Source organism: Marmota marmota, unplaced genomic scaffold (assembly GCF_001458135.2).
Source record: "Marmota marmota marmota unplaced genomic scaffold, marMar, whole genome shotgun sequence".
NCBI lineage: Eukaryota > Metazoa > Chordata > Mammalia > Rodentia > Sciuridae > Marmota > Marmota marmota.
The window spans coordinates 21,709,520-21,734,935 of record NW_026000240.1 but is presented as its reverse complement, the minus strand read 5'-3'; the positions used below and the strand labels follow the sequence as shown (position 1 = coordinate 21,734,935).

Below are 25,416 nucleotides of genomic sequence, written 5' to 3'. Positions count from 1 at the left end.
GGCAAGATATGGGATTTCCTGCTATGACACACTCCGCAGGCATTTGAAGCAGAAGAAACATCTTCATTAACATAACCTGTGCATGGAGCAATTTTTTTCCACAATCTACCATTCTCCACTTCAAAGCTTGTCTGAGAACCTTTCTGTTCAGCAGCCAGCAGACCTAGCACAGTGGAGCACAGCCACTCGGATCTTGAACTGCATACTTTAGGGACAGGGACTCCCCAACTGCCAATGGGTCATCTTTCTAATTTTCATATGATTTCCTAAAGCGCTGGTTCAAGAAAAGGAAGCAAACTATTACCTGCTGCCTCTTAACCATAGCTTACAAAAGAACCCCAACATAGGACCAAAAAACAAACAAACAAACAAAAAATCTTGCCTCCTGTGCAGGGCTCCACAACCCAAATGGTTCAGCTACCACCTCTCAGTGACAGCAACAGCCTCCTAACACCCCATGATCTGTTTTCAACACAGCATCCAGGGGATCCTTTTAAAACACAAGCCACATTATGTCACCCCTCTGCTTAAAACCCTGCTTTGTGAAGGTTAGTTTGAAGTGTGAACGTGGCTGCACTGTGGTACCTAGTTAATCAATCAATCACTAATCTAAGTTCTGTTGTGAAGGTATATTGTGGAGGTGTTTGACATCTATAGTCAGTTGACTTTATTTTATTTTTGGAGCTAGTGATTGAACTCAGGGGTGCTTTACCACCTGAACTACATCCCCAGCCCTTTTTATTCTTAATTTTGAGACAGGGTCTTGCCAAGTTGCTGAGGCTGGCCTTGAATCTAAGATCCTCCTGTCTCAGCTTCCCAAGTTCCTGGGATCACAGGCATGTGCCACTGTATCCAGCAATCAGTTGACCTTAAATAAAGGAGATCATCCTCAATAATGTGGGTGGGCCTCGTCCAATCAGATGGAAGGGAATTCAGAGGGACAAGTGGAATCTGAGGTTTCCCTAAGGAAGAAAGCAGCATCACTTCTCACAGAGTGTCCCCTGCCTGCCCTATGCATTTCAGATCCCAGCCTTCACAATACCACAATCACATAAACTAATTTCTTTAAATAAAGGTCTTTATATATGTACATATGTGTGCATATTAAATATGCGTGCATGTGCATATTTATAAATGTGTGATATATACACATATGTATGTATCTACTATTGGTTCTACTTCTCTGGAGGACCCTGATACAACCTCCTTGTGCCCTCTACATTCCATTTGTCCCTCTGGACCCCTCTCTCCCCATCTCCATCCTACTGCCTTCCCGGGATTGACCTCCAGGAATAAACACACACATCAACATCTGTCTTCTGGTTGCTTCTGGCCTTGGAAGGTCCAGTAGGACATTGAAAACAGAGAGTCAGGCCAAGGCTCTTTCCCTATGAGGTCATCTTGTGCTGACTCCTGGGTTCTAGTAACAGCTCCCTCATCTCCCTTGGGAGCCAGAAGTGCTGACAGCTTGGCTGCAATTAGTCCCATGTCACCACATAATCATTTGTGGCCTCCTGCCCTGTTAGAGAGAGTTCCTCTGCAGATTAACCCCTTGAATCACTGTATTTTGAGTGTGCTGTTTCCTACTGGGGCTCCGACGGATAGACTTCCTATTGCACTCACAATGGCCCACAAGGCCCTACAAGATCTGCCTGACTCTTCCTTCAATGGCCTCCGCTTCTCCTACCTTCCCCTTGTTGGCTCCTCTTTGTTGTTCAGAGTATAAGCCAGACACGTGCAGCCCGTCCAGGGTAAGAGTCAGCCATGATCCCTGATGTATTCTATGCACCCAGAAGAGCTGTGCTTGGTAAATACTGCATCATCTCCAAATTCCATCAGTCTCCATGCCAACGTTCTTCCAGTGCATCCACAGTAAGTGTGGTACCTTCTTCCTAACCATAGCTTACAAAAGAACCCCAAAGTAGGAAAAAAAAACTTGCCTCCTGATGCAGGGCTCCACAACCCAAAACAACCACATCCATCTCCTTCACTTTCAGCCCATGATCACTGAAATCTTGGGCAAACGTGGAAAAATCACAAATCAGAGCCCACTATCATCATCAACAGAATGACAAATGTTATTGTTAATTCATTGTCACAAGATGCAAAAACTTCTCCTCATAAAAATACTTTCCCCAAAAAGTTTATGACCCACATGGAATGAAATATCTAAAACAAATGCAATACTATAGGTGGCTGAGTGATATATGCTAGCTCAACAATTCTACAAATGTCAAAATTATGATACGATCTATCATTCAGCTGCATTTTCATTAGCCTTTGTTGACTCTAAAGGAAAATCACATTTTTCCTCAAGTTAACTAGCTAAATAGAATATATTCTTTTGGTTAATGTTAACTGGTTAATTTATTTCACTGTTTAACTGCTTGCAAGTTCAACCCCAGATTGTTTTATACATAAAATCAACATGCTCCAAAGTCAACATTAATACTGCTTCACAGTACTCTTGCACATACTAGGAGTATAATATACAGTTGTAGCTCAACTGAGTAACAGGATGTAAACATGGAAACCATATAAGTATTTCACCTCAGGATGTTCTGGAATGTTCACCTCTATACTCTAGAAAGTGAACATCCAGACACCAATATTAAATCTGAATGCAGTTCTGCTTTGCACATGTCACTGTTAGAGGGACCTACACAACTATATGCCCAGAATATAAAAACAGGGCCTGATGCATAATAAATGTTCAGTAAGTATCTCATGAATATTTCATGAACAGATAATAATGATTTTTTGAGTATTACCATGCACTAGGTACTGATCTTAATACCATATATGTTATAACGAATATAACACCTAACACAATCCTAGAAGGTAGGGAGTGGAGTTATCCACATTTCATAGATGAGAAAACTGAGGAACCAAGAAGTTAAGTAAAAAGTCCAAGGTAATACTGCTAGGCAGTAATTGTTTTGGCAATCTGTAGCATAACATAATACCTCAATACAAGAGGCTTCAAACAATGCTCTTATTTTTTATGGTTCTGTGGGTTCACTGGCTTCAGCTGGAGAGTTCTTGACTTCTCATGCAACAATTCTCAAGTTAGCAGCTAGGATATTGTCATCTGAAGGCCTAACCACACTAGAACTCCAATGACTCCCTCCCTCATGGGGCTGCAAATCAGCTGAGAAGATTAAAACTGCTGGGGGCTGCCTGGGCATCTCTCTCTATGAAGCCAGCTTGAGCTTCCTCACAGAAAGGTGGTCCTTCTAAGGCAGCGGGCTTCCCCCAGAATGTACATTTGAAGAAACTAAGGCAGGGGCTAGAGGTGTAGTACACGGACCTGGATTTGATCCCCAGCAGTGGAAAAAAAAAAAAAGAGAAAGAAAAGAAAAACAGAGACAGAAGCTGAAAGCCTTCTTATGCCCTAGCCCCAGAAGTCAAGCACTGTCATTTTTGCTTTATTCTGTCTGTTTCACAAGCCATCCCAGATTCAACGTTGGGGGAAGCTAGAAAACCAGCAGGTGTGGCACCTCAAGTGTCATCTTTGGAGACTCACCACCACCACAGTGGAGCTGGCATTTGGATCTAGGCAGGACAATTCCAGAAACTGAACTCACACTTAACCACCACGCCACGTGTCTCTATCAGGAATGAATGAATAAAGTCTTTAGTTTGTGTTACTAGAGGAGACCATTCTGGTGATTTGGGACTCCAAAGGTGAATTAAAATCTCCATCTCTAAAGATACAAGGTTATTTGCAAGGTTTTTTCTTTTCTTTCTTTTTCGGTGCTGAGGATTGAACCCAGAGCCTCCTGCATGCTCTGAGCTACACCCCCAGCCTACTTTGTAATTTTTAACTGACAATCATTTCTCCGCTTCCAAACAGCCTGGTTCCAAAAGTCAAGAGGCACCCGCCGTAGGTGCTGGGGTGGAGGAGGCTGGGCAAAGCAGGGAGGGTTTGGAAGCTCTTTTGTGGGCACAGTTTTATGAAAGCTCATGTTTAAATGAAGAAAGGGCACAGTGATCAGCAGCAGGTATTTTCAATGGGAATTCGCCATGCCCCAAAGGGATTACCATCCGGCTTGAAAAATCTGGCCTGTAGACAAGTCCTACACAAATGCCACACTTTCATTCCTCATTACAGCTCTGGAAAAGAGGTTTAAAAAAAATAATCACCACCACCACCATTTATTGAGCGCCTGACTCCACCAAGCGCTATGCAGAGGCCTTGTCTCCTACTTACTTCAATCCTCACATCAACCTCACAGGGCAGGTTGGACCATGATATCCAGGGTACCAACTTCAGAAAGTTCCAGAAACTTCATCACGTACTTAGTAAGCAGCCAGAGATTAAAACCTCTGTCACTGTGACTCTCCAAAGCCCATTCTGCTAAGCACTGAGGAATGCCATGCATATGACCCTCTACCAAGATCCCTGTCACCATGTGGCCACTGTTAGTCATTTCTGACTACTGAGTGCCTCCCTCCTCACCGCCCCCATCCATTCTGGGCTGTGATGTTTCCAATCACTGCTGTTTCTGGGTTCAATCTAGCACCTGATTTTAGGTAGGTACTTTCCAGTTTTAGTGAATTAATAAATTATGATTTCTTCAGAGGAAGTTGATAGTAACCCAGGGGTTTTAGGTCAGTGTCTAGCAATCAAACCCCTATCAACCACGGCCAGGAGCACTCAGCAGTAAAACAGCCACTGGCTTCCACTGGCCCATCTCGGCCTAACTGATCTCCCCTCCCTTCACGTTTTTGGAAAACACTATTTGATTATGTGCAGTGCCCGGGAGTGCCTTGCAGGGAGGCAGGCGGTGAAAGCAAGGCAGGGGTAGTGCTCTGGGCAGCTTTCATTACAGCTCCCCACCTCTCTGCGGGTGTTCCATTTATTTTTGGATGTTTATTCTGGTTCTCCAGGACCTGCCACACCGACTCTCATGAGCTAACAAATAATGTATTTGAAGAAAACCCTTCTTTTCTCCCAAGTTCCTAAAGTTAGAAATTCAAGGGGACCCCAAAGCACTACAGCCACTATTGATAAAGCTGTGACATTACAGGCTACAACTGTGTGAGGAGAGGGTAATGATTCCCCTTTCCATGGGATCAAAGGACAATAATTCACACATAAAATGCTTCTCTGTGCAAGGAACCCGGGACAGCAGCTGTCCACAGGGCACCTTCCTAACTAAGCAGGACAACGTGGGGGGAAAAAAAACCCCACAAAACCTAGCCTTGGAATCAGGACCCCTCTAAATACTTCTCTGGTCTTCAACAAAAAGCAACCAACAAGTGAGGACACCGTCTTTTTAAACTGAACATTTGTAAGAAATTTGCAAATGTACGGAACGATTCAAATTTGCTCAGTGAATTGAACTCTGGAGGGAGGCAAGGAATGGTATTCATAAATATTATATATTCATAAAATATCATAAAATATTCATAAAATATATATTCATAAAATAACAAAAAAAAATTCCATTCTAGTGCTTTACCTCTATGGATGCCTTCTCCACTTACACTGCCTTTAAAAAATGTGTCTCCTTGAATTCTATCATTACAGTGGTGTTTCAGAAAGGAGAGGGTTTTTTTTTTTTTTTTTTAGGAGAGGGTTTTTTTGCTTCTGAATAATTGTCAAAGAGAATCTCTTGTAGAAAGAAAAAAACCCAATGGAAGACTCCATTTTCATGTTTTCTTCTCTATTAGTTTCCTCTGCCTGAATGTGGCACTAAAAATATAAGCAGCACAAATAAACATATTTACAGAGCATCAGGTTTTCAATCAATAAAAACATACTTGGTTTCCATGTGAAGAATCAAAAGGAGAACAAAACGAAAATAAGGACCAGAGGACTCAAAAACAAGCAGAAGAGTAAACAATCAGTAAAAGGGGGACAGAGGCCCCTGTGGGAAAATGTCACCTGCTGGATCACTGATAGAGGCTGCATCTGGCCCTGCCTCCCAGAGGAGTCAGGTTGGCAGGGACACTTCCAGCTTCCAGTGTCTTCTCCATCAAAGCCTAACTGGGTTACTGATGTGCCCTAAGGGTCATAACCTTTCCAGTTATGCACTTTTGATAAAAACAAACAAACAACAACAACAACAACAAACCCAGCTGTAGGCTCTACTCCTATTCATGCAGTTCTCAAGCTTTGATATGCAAACATTTTCTGTTAATTATATTCATTGTCACTTGCCTTAAGTGTCAATGAATTAACACAGCATCTTAAATTACTATTCAGGCAGTTGAAATAACTATGCTTAGTAAAACAGATATATACGTTCATTTAAAAAAAAACCCATAGTTAAGATTGGAATTTCAATCTCTATATAATTCTAAATCCTATGTATAGTTTAAAGCCAGGAAATATGTGTTTAAGGCCAAAATTCCATTCCCCTATCTATCCTGCTGTGGTTATACCAGACAAATCATAGTTACAGTAATTTTAGAACCCCTTGCTACACCCTCAGGTATAATTAAGTGACTTAAACGTTGAGTTCCTGCCTCAATTCATTATTTGTTTTCTCAAATTATATACCTGGCACTGACTGACCAGAGCATCGCTCTATGTTTCAATTTTGACACAAACCCATGCCCTCCCCTGCTAGCTTTCTTCTTATGAAGCCATTCAAAAGTTATTGCAAAGACATAAATCCCACTCATATTTTTAATTTACGAGTTCTTTCCATTAAATGTGAATGCTGTTTAAGTTTAATCAGCCAGTTTAAATGTAATCAGCCTTCTGGGGGATAGATTCCTATGATGACTCTAACACAACAAAGTCACAAAATTACCCCCAGGGCAAGGGTACAGAAATACCTTTATATAATTGCTTTTTGGGGGGTGGTGGGGGGAGTTGTTTTTTGTTGTGTTTTGGTTTTGGTACTGGGGATTGAACCCAGGGGCACTTAACCAATGAGCCACATCCCACCCCTTTTCATTCTGAGATAGCTGCTTAGGGCCTCGGTAAATTGCTGAGGCTGGTGTTGAACTTGCCATCCTCTTAACCAAGCTGCTGGTATCACAGGTGTGAACCACCCTGCCTGGCTTCTATAATTGTTTATTAGGTATACTCAGAAATATCAAGGCCTGTGTGAAGTCAAATAAAGCTTTTACAAAGGTCTACTCCAAATTGTCAACACATAAAACTACTTACGGTGAGCACCAACATAACTTACACATACAACTGTTACTGGTTCTCTTGTCTACTCTCTAGTACATTGATTACAGACTCACTGAGGGCAGAAGCTATGCCCTGTCTTTTTGCTCCCAGGGCCCATCACAGTGCCTACTCCATAGCTGGCACTCAATAAATTTTGGTGAATGTTTATTTATTTGATAAATAAGTGTATGAGCGTAATTGTATTACTGAGTCAGAATATATTGTGCTAAGTCTTTTCATACCATTTACAAACATGATGATATCATGCAAGATGCAAAATCATTAGGCCTCAGTTTCCCTAAATGTGACATGGGCACATTAATGCTTGTCTTGCATACAACCTCAGATAACTGCCAGCAAATGAAATTAAATGATTCAACATTAATTGAAGGCATGCTCAAAAACATACATTATTATTTTAGTACTCTGATCTATATAGTACCAAGTGTATTAAATTCTGGCAGGATAGAAAAATAGGTAGTTATCAAATGATACTACATGCATTAGGTGGGAAATCTGAAGTTCTTTCTATGCGAGACAGTTTATGCTTTTCGTCTTCTGCCTGAAGTAGCTAAATGAGGAGAAATGCACATACTTTTGGCCTAAACAGGACAGACTGTATTGCCAAATTTTCTTCTTAACTCTGACTAATAAGATTTTCTGATCCTCCCACATTATTTACTTCAGAGTCAAAGGGATGAAAGATTGTTTCCTAGGTGGGGCCCCAAGACTAAATTTTAAATTGCTCAAGTATTCGCTGATTTTTCTCAAGTCAGACTTATGCTAAAAACAATAATTAAAATCTTAATTAACTGGCTAATTTCAGTACTTTTAAGATTTTTTGGAAATATGGAAGGGATTCTAAATAACAAATATAAACCTTGTAATTTCAATAATGACATAAGACAACAGGACTATATACATGGCTTACCTCATTTTAAAAACTGATTTTTAAAATATGCTCAGCTTTAAATCTAAGAACGAAATTATTTACACCAATCTCTGTATGCCAACTGCTGTTTTGGTGGGATAATAACAGCTACTGCCTTGCACATTTACTGTTCTATTTGGTTTTAAGTTCAGAAACCAATTTTAAAGAACAATTCCTATACACCAGATCAAGGAGAGTTCTTAGAAGGCTCTGGGCTTTAAATTTCCTCTAATTTGCAGTTGCTGTAAATAAAAGTTCGGTCGATTCCACTTAGCCATCCATACCAAATAAAGCCCAAGTCAGACTCCAAATAGAGCCCAAGTCAGACTCGGAATAGAGTTGCTCTCGCAAGATATGTTAGTGTTAATGTCTATTTTTCCCTAAAAGAACGTATTTGGTTTGGATCAAATCATTAATATGTATCTCTGACTCTACTATGGGGATTATAAAATGAAAAAGTCATAGGCAAAAATACCAAGAAACAGAGGTCGTGGTTAGTTGCCAAGGGTGCTGTGAATCCATAATGAGTCTATATGAACTGGTGGTCTTTACACCCAGGGCTATGGAGCTGGGAATGCAAGGTGCCTGCTGGATTTTCTCTCACTGCCCACTCTGTCTGGCTCCCCTTCTAGCAGGCAGCACCCCATCTCACACTGCCGATACAGTCACCTGTGTGTCTCCGGCACTGTACCTGGCGACTCCTGGAAAGCATTCTTGCCCACGTTGCAGTGAGCCCAATGGCACCAGCCATGTTCTGACTGATGGTGGCCCACTTCCTTTAAGGGTCTAGAGACCTCTTACTGCCCTCCGCACACAATCCTGGCCTGCAGGAGAACCACTGCCACAGGGGGTCCCGGTGGTGGTCGGTTCATGTTTGGAGTTCCCTGTCTTGCTGCAGGACTTGGCACAGGCCGCTCTTATCCTTAAGTCAGTTAGGGTGATTTTTCCAAGCTTTCTTAGAAGGCTGGGTCCTCATGTTCCACAGGATCTTAGCTGTCAATTCATCCTCCTTTCCTGCCCACTCCCTCATATATAAAGGACAAATGTATGAAATGCCCCTTGGATTACAATCCCCAAAGACAGCTCCCACAGGAAACTAAGAAAATGTCACTCTCATGATGGATTACAAAACACTTAGCTATTTCTTAACTCTTAAATTTTCTGATTTAATGTCAAGTCATGCGTTTTTAAGAACACAGTCAGCAAAATTAATTAGTAAAACTTAAGGCTAATTGAGGCCATTGAGAGTTTGTTACCAGAAAGATAAAGCTGAGTCAACAGGTTTAAGTTACAATCACAACGTCAACAAGCACAAAGGGCAAGTATCAGCTTCCCCATTTGAAAAGCAGAAGTACAACTGACTGGCATGGAGCAACTTCATGCTCAACATGTTTATGTGAGTAAAATTAACCTCAAAATCCTCTGGAACTGTCCTAAGGGACTTCTGGTGATGATGGAAATACTCACATACCGTCCAGTATGGCGACCACTATCCACATGTGGCTATTGAGCACTTGAAGTGTGGTGAGTCTGATTGAGGAAATGAACTTTTATTTAATTAATTTAAATTTTAAACACCCAATGTTGGTAGTGCAACCATCCAAGAAATTGCTATAAAAATGTCAAAGTCCTATTCTAGGGGCTGGAAATGCACCTCACTGACAGCATGTGCTTTGCAGGTGCAAGGCCCTGGGTTCAATCCCCAGCAGTGGGCAAAGTAAAAATAAGAGCAAATCTAAATTTCTAATCTGCAGGCTAAACTTCCATACCAGAAAGTCCTACACGAGTGGCTAGAAAGTCTGGCTGTGACAACTAGTATTCACCTTTCTCAAAGCATAGACACTAAAACCAGACTGTCCACATTCTCCACTGATAGCATAGTTTAACGAAAGCCACTTGGTGGTGAAGGCCACCTTGCTGGAACACATGTCCAGTTCAGAAGAATGAAATGGGAGGCAGATGAGTTTAAAATGCATATTTCTTTCCCTCTTCAGGGAAATGAAGTGTTTTGATTATGTGTGTGTGTGTGTGCATGTGCGTGCAAGTGTGTGCATGTGTCTGTGTGTGTGTTTTTCCGGTACCAGGGATTGAACTCAGGGGCACTCTACCACCAAGCTATCTGCAGCCCTTCTACTTTTTGAGACAGAGTCTTGCTATTGCCCAGGCTGGCCTTGAACTCTCAATCCTTCTGCCCCAGCCTCCTCAGTAGCTGGGATTACAGGTGTGCACCACTGCATGCCACAAAGTTCAAAGGCCACTCCGAGATTTTCCCATCTGTGTGATGGAAAAAAACATCTTAGAAATGTGCCAGAGAAAAATGTGGCTGTGATGTTTTGACAAAAGTGACACTGAATCACCCAGTGGGGACCCTATTCTTGGTTTACTGACGGAGGGGCGGGAAAATGGACTGGACCAACAAGCTTCAGGAAGACTTTAGAGACTGGATTGGAGAAGGCCCCAGCAGAGCATAGCCCTGTCCAGAACAGCGGCCATACTAGGGGCCAGGACCAGTGCATTTGCCCCTCAGTTGGTGCCTGGACACTCTGACAGCACGCCGATCTGCTGAGAAAACACTGAGACAAAGGTCTCCACATTTCTTCATCTTCTCTGTTGCCCTCCTATTTACTCCACCATCTCCTCCTGGATACCTCGTCACCTTCCTAATCCGTCTCCCCGTGTCTATTCGTAACCCCCTGTAATCCAACCTCCACACAGCAGCCAGAATGATCTTTTAAAATCACGCTCATTTCTCTGCTTAAAATCCTCCCTTGGTTCTTACCCAAAACAAAATCCAAACTCCTCACTCTGGCCTCCAAAGCTCTACTTCCTTTTTTTTTTTTTTTTTTGCTTCTTCTCATCCCATTGTTCCCCTTCTTTGTTCTGCTCCAACTGACCACCTCCTCCACATGTTCTTGAGGTAAATCAAACTTCTTCCCCCTCAGGCTCTGAGTTTCAGGGATTTAGATGTACTGTTTCATTTTGTCTCTACATACCCACGCCTGTAATCCCAGTGGCCTGGGAGGCTGAGGCAGAAGGATCACGATTCAAAGCCAGCCTCCGCAAAAAGGGAGGTGCTAATCAGCTCAGTGAGACCCTGTCTCTAAATAAAATACGAAAATAGGACTGGGATGTGGCTTAGTGGTTGAGTGCCCCTGAGTTCAATCCTGCCCCCCCACCAAAAAAATCATTTTGTCTTTATAATAAACCTGAGATTTAAAGGTAAGTCCTGGCCACATAGTTGATGAGGGTTGGGAGGAGAATTTGAAATCAAGAGAGGTCTGCTGAGGTTGTAACACGGTTTCCTTTAAAGTTGGGCTCTTCAGGGAGTCCTGACCAACTCCACTTTGCTCTGTGGCCTGTTCTTTCTGAGTCTTTTCTCCTTGGCTTAGCCCAGGTTCCAATAAGAGCCAGCCTCATAGGCAGACCACCTCGGGATGGAACAAAATTGCTCCCTCAAGCAATAAAGATTTCCCTGATGCCACAGAACCTCAAAGAACCAGACCTGAGATAAGGATCCACAGTCTGACCAATCCGTTTGACAAGGCATGTTCCCTCCCTTCCCCTTTCCTCCCCTATGGCCACACTGACTACATTCCTTTCCTACTTTACCATCACTTATCTCTCCAGTTGAGCTCTCCAGGTGGCTTGTGGCTGTATCTGGTTTGTTGGGACCCCCAGGGTCAGACCTCTGGCCTGGGACTCCAGGAACAGGCTCATAGCTTTCACCTCGGCATTGCATTCAAATGAAGCAACATACACCACCTTTGTCTCCACACAGAAGAAAGAGACCACAGGCCTCTCTGAGGCAAATCCCTCCTTTGTCAAGGAAAATCTTGCCTGGATGTCCCCCCCCCTCAGCCCCCAGTCAATGTTTCAGGCCACACCAACACTGTCCTGCAATCCCCCCAAAACATTGGCCAACCATGAATTTCAACTTGTTAAGCATGTGATGCTTCTGGGCTAATAATTTTCTCTGATCGTTTTAAACTTGCAAGCATTTAATTACAATTAAAACGCAGCTATAATATGAAAAACAAGTTACTTTTATGAGTTACTTTTCAGAGACTTATTTCACATTTATGCTAATATCAATATTTCTAAGCTAATCTTTATGTCATTCTCTCCTGGCTCCATGTGCTGTAAAAACAATGAAATCTGTACCAATTCATCAGATGGCTGACATTTTTATACGAGGGCATGAATGCACATAAGAGCTGAGTTTTACATTACAGAGGAGGCCCTCTCATATCTGCCTGCCAAATGACCTTCTTTTTTTTTTTAACTATTTTTAGATGTTGGTGGACCTTTATTTTGTTCATTTATTTCTATGCGGTGCTGAAAATCTAACACAGTGCCTCACACATGCTGGGCAAGTGCTCTGCCACTGAGCCACAACCCCAGCCCCTCTGCAAGTGACCTTCCTAGTGGGAATGCTTCCTTGAAGGACAGGTTTCACTTTACATAAAGTAGGACTTATTAAGTCAGTTCCTATAATTTTTTGAGGGCTCAGCTTCTCCATCTATAAAGTGGGGATAATAATACCTTATTAGAGTGGTTTTGAGGATTCAGTGAGATTATGCGTGTTAACGACCTGGCACAGTAAATGCTAGTTTACACAGTCAGAAGCAGCTATTTCTTACAATCAGAATCTGTGGGTGGCGCTGTCTGACTAAAGGAAGCTCTCAGGGAACCAATGTTTTCAATTACCAAACAACTTCCCAACAACAACAAAAATAAAGATAGCAATCGCTGACTGCAAAGATAACACAATCCAGCTGACTCTAAATACCCTTTTTAAAACACTAGTTGTTTCAAGATCCAGCTTCTGATCTTGACTCGGCATAATCTAGTATTGTTATCCAGTCCCCTGCCCCAATTATTATTATTCTCTATTCTTAGATTGCTTTTAGTGGTGGCTTCCATCCAGGGACATAAAGTGTTGTGTGTGTGTGTGTGTGTGTGTTTGCCTCCTCTCTCTATTTTCTTTTCCTAGTGGGTATGAAGTAGTCATAGCAATATCTTTGATCTTTTATTTCCCACTGGGAATTTATGCAGCCATGAGGAATAACTAACTTCCAGAGGTCATTAGACAGACCTTTGACTGAAAATAGCCTTCATCAGGCATCCATAAAATTCAACTGAGTCAGGCTAGGTTCTCAGAAACACATCTGCTTTAAGAATTTATTCCTTCAAGCATTATCTTGAGCCCTTTCTAATCGCTAATGCAGGACACCACTAGATCTCTTAATAAAAATCTCCCAAATAGTTGAAGTAAATCCAACATTTCATTTATTCAGGCATTTGCCTCTAACCCAAATCCTCACACCAGAGAGAAAAAGCAACTGCCTTACTCTGCTTCCAATGCCCACTTTCAAGAGAATACCTTTTTAAAAAATGCTTACTGTGATTTTCCAAGTACATTTGCTATTTGGAGGGTACACTCCAGGAAAACCTTCACTGCCAATAAATCCAGACTCTCCAGTAAGAATGCCACCACATGTGAAAACAGGTCTGTGAAAATAAAAGAGGAAAGAATACTTAATTTGAAACATGGTTTAACAATCTAATGTCACCCTCAGAAAGATGTACTGAAATGGATGAGAAGTTAATATGGTTTAATACTTGCTTGCACCAGATCATGGATCTGAAAGCTGCTAGCTCTCAGAATAGTTAAATTACAGCCTGATCAAGCGCTCAGGCCAGATGCCATCTGTCTCCATCATAATCGCCTAGGAATACATTTACCTAGGAATATATATACATTTATAAAACCTGGTCCTCCAGGGTACATTCAAGTTTGTAGGAAAAAAATGGTTAGTGGATCAGCTTAACTGGAGAGAGGGGGAGAAGTGGTGAGAGCCAGGCTGAGTGAGGCTCAAGGTTTTAAGGATAGCCAGCAATTAGTTAATATTAAAGTTTTGAAGTTCCCAGATTTGGAGCCATGCCTAGGTCTCCTCCCCTCTTCTGAAAATCCTTGGCCATTGGTGGCGCCTCCCATTGAAAAGGAAGGCTGATGCTGATGGAGGTACTGGAAGAGGAGGTGCCAAAACTGGCCCTGGGTTGGTTCTCTCAGCCCAGATCCTGGAGCCCTCTAAAGGGTGGCAAAGAGTTAACTTTTTGGAGCAGCTCTCTGGGTTCCCCTTGGGTTTTCATCCCTGGGCAAAGCGTCTGGGGCAAAAACAGCAATCAAAGCAGAGGCCACAGATGTGGGCCCTGCTACTTCCCTCCACTCCCTTAAATACTCGGGGAGAGGAGAGGCAGGTCAGTTACCCCCGCCACGTGGTGGCCGGGCCAGCTGCTGAGCCCGGGCGCGGGTCCACGCGGAGCCCACTCGGCATAGGGGCGAGCGCAGGGCGGTCCGGGCGCCCCGAAGCGCGTGGAGAGGGGCGGCACGCGAGGCTGCAGGGGAGCGGGAGGTCTGGGGTCGTGTTACCTCTCCGGGGGCTGCAGCCGGGACGGCCGAGCGGCGGCCAGCAGCAAGCAGAGCGNTGCTTTGGAGAGTGCCCCCCCCCCCATAGTTGCTTTACAAAGTATCATTTTTATACTTAGCTGATTGCTGCAAAACCTGGGGTTCCCTGTTTTGTCGCCTTCGAACATCCAGATCCAAGAGGAAAGCAAAGACATTGTATCATATTTTAACTCCGGGTCTTATTCTTTTACCTTAGACATACACAATCTCAGTACATTCTTCTGTTTTTCCTGTTCTTGAAAATAAAGAGGGAGATACTTTTTTGGGGGGGGGGGCATTTAAATCAACCATCTCAAGCCAGCGATTTTTGAGTGAATTCTCATTAAATGTCAAATAATCCCAGGGAGGAAGCCGAATCACCTAATCTCACCAGCCCATGTTATGTTCTGGAAATGGTGTTTCTCTGCTGGCATCTCTCTGTTTTTAGAAGAGTTTATCCAACAGTTGGGAAAGAAGCTTTCCAATTTCTTTCTTTAGTATTGATGAGTTAAGCTGTTAAGAAGTTGTTTTTCCAAGAAGAACAATTCTAGCCTTGTGTAATGGAGTCTTTCCTTTATTTAATTACACAAAAATAATTTTAAACCTTTATATTTGGTAAGTTCTTCCCAATAATAGGGATTAATAAAAGAATAACAAAATAGAATGGATGAATTGAGATTTTCAATACCCATACTACCCATGGGAGCTACAACTTAATTTCATGCCTGATTTCTGCTGTTCCCTCTAAATATTTTCACCTTTTTAAGAAAAAATATAAGCATTAAAGTAAAACTTGTCAAAAATTCATTTCTAATGATGTGCTTGTAATGTTAAGAATATAAACACTTGGGACAAAAAAATAGGTAAAACTGGTTACAGAAAGTAACCTGACTTTTAGTAATGGAAAACCCAAGAGTCTATACTAGTAATCAGAACTTCCCTGCAACTTTCAGATTATCTTAGCATTTTTAAAAAGTGAAGAAAAAAATAACACATAAACTACAACTTTTGAAGAGTTCCCTAAAGGCACCACGCCCTGCATTACATTTTTTTAAACAAGGGATTACAGAATTTGGCAAGCTGAATTATATCCTGAAACTTACACCCTCAACTCAATAAAAATTTCTTTAGAACAACAAAGAGAAAAATAAGCGATTGTTTATTTTGCACACATTTCAAGAATAAGCTACCCAATAGCATAAGTGTTTTAGATAATAGTTTATTAAAAAGTCATAGTTTGAAATTACAAAGTGAAAATATTGTGCAATTCAGTTTGGGTAATGGTTTGGAGTCCTCATAGCCAGAAAATACTTCATTCTTAGGACTAAACTAAGTTTTTGAAATTCAAAATAAAAAGCACAAAATATTAAGCATGCCTAAATAGATAGAAAACTATTTGAACAAAAATATTCAGCAGTGTTTTCTTTTCCTAATTTATAGCATGAGAATGAGTTCATATCCTTGCTGAAGAGTTGGGTTTCTAACACTGATCATTATGTTGTTGTTGAGACTCGTAAGAAAGACATTGATCTCACCATGTGATTTTAAAAGTTTATTAAGACTCATATTATTTGCTTTTAAAAACACATATTTGACTTGGAACTACAGTTCTAACCAAAATTATAAACCTTACTTGTCCCAAGAAGTTTAATGTGTTAAATTTGAGGCAGACCCAAGGGGACTCTGAAGATGTGTGTATATGGTTCATCTCTCTGAGACCAGGTTCTGGACTTCTGCAATGCAAAAGTAGTATAATGGCCAGGGAGCCACAGAGCTCCAGGCAGTGGGAAAGGGGAGAGGTGACGATGACAAAAGCTATAGGGTAGATTCTCAAAATGTAAAGTGATCCTTGTTATCCCGAATGTATACTATCCAGTCTCTGCAGTTAGCAGGCGCAGAATCAAAGTCATGGGAATATGGAAATATTCACCAATGAACTGACGACTTGAAAATTAGACCCCACTCAAGCATTCCTTGCTGCATAGTATGAGCATTTAGTTGTGTCTAGTATGTCTAGCTGATTGGCCTCTGATTAGTTCACCAACCCTATAAATATCTGAAAATGCAATGTAAATCTAATGCACATTTATATCACAATGCAGTATTGATTTTGTAAAAGATCCAGAGTTTCATAAAATGAATGCAAGCTATGTTAAAATAAGGGGGAGAATAATGAGCTTTTTTGGAGTAATGAAGACCTGGATGAGTTGCTTCAGTAACAAAACAGAAGGAAAGAAACTGAAGAAGTTTCCCAGCCAAAAAACCCCTTCAAAAAAGAATGACTTTGTGTGTATGTATGTGTGTGTGTGTGTGTGTGTGTGAGTGCAGGAACTCAACTTATGCTAAGCCCGTGCTCAATCATGGAGCTATACCCCCTAGCCCCCAAATGAATGACTTTTTAATATTTATTTTTTTAGTTGTAGATGGACACAATATCTTTATTTTATTTATTTATTTTTATGTGGTGCTCAGGATTGAACCCAGGGAGAGGTGAGCACTCTAACGCTGAACCATAACCCCAGCCCCAAAATGAATGATTTTTAATAACAAGGCATCAAAGACAAACCTGTGAGAAAAATGCAGGAGCCCCCACAATATTTTTCCAAAAGTGACTGTGCTAGCTTTCTTTTTCTATAAAATATACCTGAGCTAATCACATTAGAAAGAGAAAAGGTTTGTTGGGGCTCACAGTTTCAGAGCTTTCAGTCTATGACTGGTTGGCACCATAGCTTTGGGCCTGTAGATGGCACATCAGTGAGGGAGTTCAAAGTAGAGTGAAACCACTCACTTCTTGCTGGCAGGTATAAGAAAAAGAAAAAGGAAGAGGCTGGAGGCCCTACCTCCCCTCTGAAGCCACACCCCCAATGACCTGAAGACCTCCCACTAGGCCCAACCTCTTAAATGTTCTTCTATTTCCCAATTGCACCACCAGCTGAGGTGGAAGCCTTTAACAGATGGGCCTTGGGGGAACATTAGAACTGTAGCAGTGGTCTCCTATACACTGCACTATGAGAGTCAGACATAAAAGAGGAGATGTTTGTATTTGCTCTGTAGTTTTGTCAGGAAAACTGTCTACAAAGTTCACCTTGATTCATTCTTTGTTCATGAAGAGAATTAGCACACAGTTTCAAATATAACTGAAATTTGATGAACACAAAATAAATTTAACTTTCTAATTTTCAGTTTCATTTTAAAGATAAAATCCTAAGCAACTTTTCAATACCTACCGTAAAAACTTTGTACCTATTTTATGAAAATAAGTGGACTTTTCATGTACAATTGCCCTCAGATATGGAGAATCCCCAATTATCTTGAAAGGTGCCTGAGCACCCAGTCTAGGAATCCTCTTTCTGAGGGGAAGAGGGTGGAGGGGAGAAAATGGGGAGTGGCTGGATCTCCCTTTCCACTATCCTGAGTCACATCCGGAGCACAGGTGTGTCTTGTGCTTCCTTGAAGGTGACATTGCTCCATCCAAACCATGTGGCGCTCTAGATTTGTAAGTGCTGCAAATCTATAGAAGAAATGAAAAGTATCTGAAAAGCAATTCGTGTGGAAATTCTTTTGTGCAGCCCAAGTTAGTGATGATACATGTTCATGATGCTTCCATAATATCTGTGGTTTTTCAAAATTATCAAACGGGATTTTTTTTTCATCTTCTTTTATCTAGGAAAGTATGATAGTGCAGAGTTATAATATTAATACTATAGTGATGGAAATGCCTTTCCTAAATTCATTTTGGTGCTGAGGTTGAACCCAGGGCTTTGTACTTCCTGGGCAAGCAGTCTCCCACTAAGCTACATCCTCAACCCCTGAATTCAGCATGTTAGATACTATCAACATTTAGAAATTCTCTGTAATCTTTGAGTTCTGGGCACAGACCCAATCAGTAGACATACTTGTGTCCTTTAAATTTTAGAATTAAAAATTAGTTCGATATTTTTTATATTTGTGAACATACATTAGGAAGAAAACTAGAGTTTCCCTCCATTCCCTCCCACCACTGCCCCCACCAAAAAGACAATGCTAGAGAGGAAATGTATTGGTCAGGCTTTTTAGTAACAAACAAACAAGTCCACTTAGTGTTGTATTTAAAAACAGCAATAGGTGGTGTTACCATTAAGACAATTGGGGAACCAGTCTCAAAGCTAATTTCCCTGGAACAATGGCCAAAGCCCTGCCTCAGAAGAGGCCCAGTGAGAAATCTATTGTCATTGCTGCCACCAAGACTGAGCACTAAATGCAGATCCTGGAAATTCCTGCAGTGGACACTTCAGTGTGCACCTCAGGGCATTCCTAACCCTTGCAACATTCCTGCCCCAAAGGCCAGACGCCCCTCCTGCCCTCACAGAATGAAAGCTTATCACAGACCCCCCTGTGTCCATGTTGATCTCTTTTGATCAAAGTCTCATGCAAATGCATCTGAATACTGTGCGTGCTACTTGTCATCTCAGCTGCAAGGGAGGCTGACGGATAAGGGTCACATAATGTAGAAATGTCCCAAGTATTAAAAGGTTTCTCAAAAAATAATATGAAGGTACAAACATGACTGATGTTCACAATAGGGATCTACCCATTTTTGTTCACCTGTCTTCTTACACCCCTTTGCTGGAGAAAAACCGGAAGGGAGGTCTTTGGGCATGAAGTTGCTAAGGTAATAATGTGTCTAGTGAAACCAGTTCCACTCTCCTGGACCCAATGGACTGAGTCAGGGTTTTCTCTGGGTCAAAGCAACCTCATGAAAGCTGGGCCAACTGGAACATGCAGGAGTTGGCTGCTTCTTGCTGCTTTGCAATAAAACCATCTGCTGAAGGCTCTCCATGAATGTACCATCACTGTCATCGTCATTGCTGTCGCTGTTGACATCATCTCTAACTCTGAGCACTTACTATGTTCCAGGAACATAGTGCTAAGTGCTGTTCAATAATATTTTATTTAATTCTCTTATGAGCCCTGTGAGGTAAGAATGCTTACTATCATTTTACAGGTGAAGATTCTGACGTTTCTAGAAGTTATCCATTAATTCAGAACCTTTAATGTGGAAACAAAAACCTGGGATTTGAATCTACCCTGACTGGGAAACTCAACTCTTAATCAATACTGCATGCCAATCCATCAGATCCTCTCTTGGGACACCCAAATGCTCAAAGCACATGGAGATGGTCGGTGTTGTGGACTGGCATGCGCTGCTTGTCTATCCAGAATCCCCTCCTTGGGAAACCACCCTCCTTTGTGCTTTGTGCTTCTGTGAACACTGATTCCATTCACTGTTCTCAAGCCCCCTGGTGGAAGATGTGACCAAGAACTGACTCAGAAGTCTCCAGAGATTTTCCTTAGGAAAGAGATTTTTCCCTCCTCTTTCTCTAGAAGCACCAGGTTGTAAGATATAGAAAAGGACGAACCCCAAAATAGTGTGGCCTGCGAAGAAGGAGTGAGGAAGAAGGCAACACATTGATAACATTGATCCTTTCCCAATACATCCTTTCTCAGTGACAGTACAATGGGACCCTGAAGGGACAGAGATAAGCACTGAACCCAGACCTTCCATTCTTCTCCATGTGAAAACATTGCCCAGTAAAAAAAAAAAAAAAATTCAAATTCTCACAACCTATTTCCTGAGTGTCCAAACTGACATGCTCTCTCAAGAATTAAGTCACCTCTCAATGTAACATACGTAAGCACAGATTTCTCATTTGGCTAGTGGCTCATTTTCCACCAGGAAAGTGGGTCCACCAGACGAATCACTCCACTGCTGAATAAAGGCTCTGCTGATCCGTGAAGCTTGTACCCAGTTTGGTCATTTTATGCTAACACAGATAAGCAGATATTTTCTCAGGAAAGGCGGACACAGCCTGAGGTGAATGTTCCAGAACAATAGCTGCCCACCTTCCAAATGGAGGTGGAGCTCTAAGAATTTGCAAAAGACTTTGTTGAAAACTCAGAATTCTACCATGTGATACAGATAAGGCTTGGGTTTAAGATATAAAGACAAGTGTCAACAAAAAAACTGTCTTGATCCTAAAAAAAAAAAAAACTTCAAAAGTTCAGTAAGTGGGTCACTGATGGTAATGAAGATCATGAAGTAAGAAGTATAATTAACAACACCAAAGCAAACAAAAATGCCTCAGAATTGTACCATTCTGTTGACTTAGAGGGACGCACCTTTGCCTAGAAAAGTGATCAACATCATTTGTAAGTAATAAATATCTTTTTATTTGATAGAGATACTCACCACCTTTAAGTGACTTTATTCGGTAGATTGACATATTAAGCCAGCTGAGTGTTCTGTAGCTAGCTCATGCGGCTGTCTCACCAGGATTCACTGTTACTCATAATCACGAGTCATGCCCAACTAGCGATTGTCTGCCAAGAAAACAGTGCCACATGGCCACCTGAGAGAAGGGCCAGGACCCCAAGGATGAGCCACCAAAACTGACTGGTTATGAGAGTCTGGAGCAAGAAACAGCTGCCCGAGGGCCATCCACCCAGATGCCTTTCCCCTCTGATGACTTTGGGGTCCCTGTGCCCTCTTCACTCACCCATCCTAGAAACATGGGGAAAGAGCTTGGTGTCAGCCCCTGAACCCTATCCACACCAAGGGCTGAAAACAGAGACTCTCCTTTAAGACGTGTGGGCTTCCATCTTCAGTAACTACAGATTGGTTTGTTTTAAAAGCAGAAATGTTCCCAAATAGAAAGGAAATGGGTGCTCATTACATAAAGTCTGGAAAATATTAAAAAAGAAAAGAAAATCACCCTTAACTTTACCGCTTAAAGACAACAGTGGTCCCACGTTAGTTAGCTCCCTTCCTTTCCAATGTCTCTTCTAGGAGAAAATCGTATCTAGGGATTTGAAGAGTTTGTTTTCATTCCAAGTCTTTCTGGTTCTTTGCTTTTGGAAAAGTTACCAATAAAGAAGATCAAAGACAATGATTTTAGTGTCCACATCACTGTAATAAGATACTGAGTTAAGATGATGACCCCCCCACACACACAAGAGGAAGAATACTGAATCTTTTTCTATCTTAATACCATTCACAAGTAACTTCCTATTTACTTATCTCTCTTCTAGGGCACAGGGAATAATCTGCTTCAATTCACATCTCTCTGTATTTGTTACTCAAGGAAAAGATTAATATTCATTGCTCATTAAACTTCTGGAGCAAGCATTTGAATTTCCCATTTGAGTCTGATTTGTTATGTGTTGCAAGATCACTTAAGGGTTTTTGTCTACGAAAAAGTAAGAACTACCTAAAAGGAATTATCCAAATAAGTGTTACGTGCAAACAGAAGGATCAGAACTTTGAGACACAGCCATTAAGAGATCCTATGGAATTCTGAGTTTAAAACAGAACTACAAATTTTACAAATATATGTACACACATATTTATACATATATGAAACTGTGGTTATGAACGCAGTCATAAATCCATAATATTACTCCATAATATTAGTAAAACAGGTTTAAAGCATGTGGCCTGAATTTTTTTGCTCTCAGACACGGAAAACATTTTACAGTCCTAGAAAAGCTTTTGAAATAATCTCAACAAACACTTTATTTTTCCTAAGGAACAAGCGGAATTCTGACTATACTTTTTTTTTTTCTTGCCAAGATCACTGCAAAAGTGTCTTCATGTGGGAAAGCATCATTCTCTGTAAATTCTAAATAAAGCCAAAATGCCTGAGCATCAACATATATTTATTATGGGTATTAAATGGTTATTAATTTAAAAAATCAGCATGAGACTTACTGCTGTTGGATTGAATTTAATAGGATTACAGCTCTTGATTGAATCCAGAGCCTTTTCTTGGGGACACTGCAACTGATGCTTTTTTACTGGGGGATATTGGCCAGACGCTAATGACAGGAGCATTCTGGCCTGCTGTGTAGGACTAATTGTGCAAATGGGAAGTCTTAGCAACAGAAGCACTGTCATGGGCCTGGAGCTGCCAATTGTCTCTGTTTTCTCAACTGCTAATATTTCCATTGGCAGTATTTAGAGAATTTTTTTGGTTGTTTCATTTCCCTTTTACTTTTGTATTATATTTATTTATGTTTGTAGATATTGGGTATTCTGAGAAAAATGCTAGGCATAAAAATATGTGTAAAATATGCACATGATTTCCTGCCTTTTGTCATTTGTGCCTATGTAGATATGGACACATGTATGGAATATGCGTGCAAGAAGATGCTGGAGACATGTTGTGTTAGGCAGCTTCTCGTCTCTCCACTTAGAAGACAAGAAATTTATTTTGGTTCACAGTTTCAGAGGCTCAGTCCATGGTAGGCCCAGTTCATCTGGGCCCAAGAGGAGGCAGAACATCATGGTTGGAAGGGCATAGCAGAGGAGTGGTGCTTCATGCATGGCTGGCCAGGAAGTAGAGAAAAAGCAAAAAAGACTGCAGGGCAGATGCACCCTTCCTGACACATCCCCAGGGACCCACCTGCTCCAGCCATGCCCCAACTGCCTACAGTTACCACCCAGTCGGTCCATTCACAGTAGGATAAACTGATTAGATTGCAGCTCTCATAATTCAATCATTTCACTTCTGAACATCCCTGTATTAACACAGGAGCTTTTGGGGGACACCTCATATCCAAACCATAAGACATGTTAACAAATTTTTACACTTTGGCGCTCCCTGAAATTCCAATTCTGCTAAGAGCCAAGTATATGATGCATGGCATTTTTGGTCGAAAGGTGACGCCAGCTAGCCATTGAGATGATATGATTATGTTAAGATTTGCATTCATATGGATATTGGACTCCTGCTGTTCACCTAGGCCGGCTACGGGACTCCTGGAGAGTTCCCATTGGTTGGGGAAGTACAGTAGGAGGGAGTTCCGGGGGAGGGGCGCTCTCTGCGGTCCAGGAGGAGGCCGCGTGGGTGGAAAAAATCTGCCCGGGCGGTACCGGACATTGGCGGCAGTTTCAAAAAAAATAAACTTTGTTCCTGCTTGAGTGGCTCGTGATTTTGTGCCCAGCCAGACTGCGGCACAATTCTATAGCTTTTTCTTTCTTTTTTTTTTTTAATTCACTAAGGCTAATAAGATTTTCTATCCCAGCTAATCCAATCCCTTGCTCCTCTCCTTCCAACCCTCCTTTCTTCCACAGGTTATGGAGACCCTACTCTATACCAAGTGCTGCACTAGGCCCTGGAGCTACAGTGCTGGGTGGAACAGACCTGTTTCCTGTCCTCAGTGTAGAGAATGTCCTTTAAAGTTGTTTCTTCAAATAATTAGTCTCTTTCATTTTTGTGTCAGGTGGGTTTGAGTCCTCTGAGAGGCAGATACTAATGTAGACTTAGACATGCAAGGGATACATCAGGAGGAATGCCAAGGAGGGTCAAGGGCAGAGCAACCATGAGTAGGTGGGAGCTACTAAAGCTGGTCGATGCCTGGGAGAGGAGTTAGGGAAAGAGGAGAGTGGGCTGGAAGAGCTTCAGACCGTAGCACAGCCCTGAACAAAACTTTGGCGAAGGCAATGAGGAGCTCCAGAGGAAGGCCTGATAGAAGAGACTGTTGGGTAGCGACAGACTGGCTGTGGTCCCTTGCCTTGTGTTTGGCTGAACGCAACCAGGATAGAGTGCAGCCTTGGCATGTTTGAAATGTGCATATTGGTCCCAAATGTGCAGCCAACGGAGGCTGCCATGACTGTCTTTATTACCAGTTTTCTCCTGGAGGGAGACCTACATGATGCACTCTCATGGCAGCCATTTTTGGCACCTGGGAATGAACCCAGGGGCACTTAACCACTGAGCCACATCCCAATTTTTTATTTTGAGACAGGATCTTGCTAAGTTGCTTAGGGCCTTGCTAAATGGATGAGGCTGGCTTAGAATTTGCAATGCTTCTGCCTTAGCCTCCTGAGGCCCTGTCATATATGAATTTTGAGTAGATATAAATATTTAGACCAAAACACGGAGTACTAAAAATGAATTTGAAAAGAAAAACTACAAAGTCACGTCATTATCTCCAAAATAATGATAAAATCCAGCAGCATTTGATTGAACCTTTCTCTGGGTTGCCAGCTCATCAAAGAGCTTTAGCAGATCCCAAAATGAAGGCAACTAGAGAAATAGGAGAACATTTCTACTTGGCTTCCAGAAAAGAACACATGAGAACATGAGCCACAATGAGTAGCCAAGAAGGTGATCAAGGCCTCTTTAGTTGTCACTGCTTCTCTAATTTTCCTGAGGTTGTACTCTGCCCATTCAAAATATTAGCTCCAAGATGTCATTAACTTTGAAGTGTAACTATGATTACTTTGATATTAGACTGAAAAATAGTAAATTAGAACATTGGGTGTAATTTAGCTATTTATCTAGATCTATGCTGCCCAATACAGTAGCCACTACACATATATGACTATTTAATTTAAATTAAATTTATATTAATTATTGGGGCCAGGGTTGAGGCTCAGTGGCAGAGTGCTTGCCTAGCATGTGTGAGGCACAGGGGCTCTGGAACAACGTAAATGTTCTAAATCTTCTCTGCAGTGGTGGCTACCTGGGTTTACGCTTTGGCCAAAGCCCTTTGAACTATGCACCTAAAATACTTACATTTTACTCTATGCAATTTATATCTCAATAATGACAATCTAAAATATTCATTATCTACAGTTTGGGGCCTCAGCCAAAGAATTTAGATTTTTCTATTATAAGTAGCAGAAAATGAAGAAAAGTTTGGTTCTTCATTGAAATTGTGCTTTACTGGCCTTATTTTCTATTATAAAACAAGACCTTGTTCATTAGAGAAAATAAATTAATTAAATAGAATTAATTACTTTTGAATATAATCAGCTAATTCTGCAAACTATAGAAAAACGTAAAGAAGGAAATATAAATCATCCTGTCAATGGTTACCTTAGGAGAGTGACTTTTAAATTGTGACACGGCTTTGTAG

At 41.5% G+C, this 25,416-nt stretch overlaps 1 protein-coding gene across 1 annotated transcript in view; it reads right to left on the bottom strand.

The window, feature by feature from the left end:
* Pcolce2 (procollagen C-endopeptidase enhancer 2) overlaps positions 1-14,582 on the bottom strand; it is a 57,464-nt gene extending 42,882 nt beyond the window's left edge. The window contains exons 1-2 of the mRNA XM_015486746.2: positions 14,500-14,582; positions 13,469-13,577 (exon numbers count right to left, since the gene is read on the bottom strand). Coding sequence (XP_015342232.1) covers positions 13,469-13,577; positions 14,500-14,582 — 192 coding nt within the window. The remainder of the gene's footprint in view (positions 1-13,468; positions 13,578-14,499) is intronic.
* Between the last annotated feature and the right edge of the window lie 10,834 nt (positions 14,583-25,416).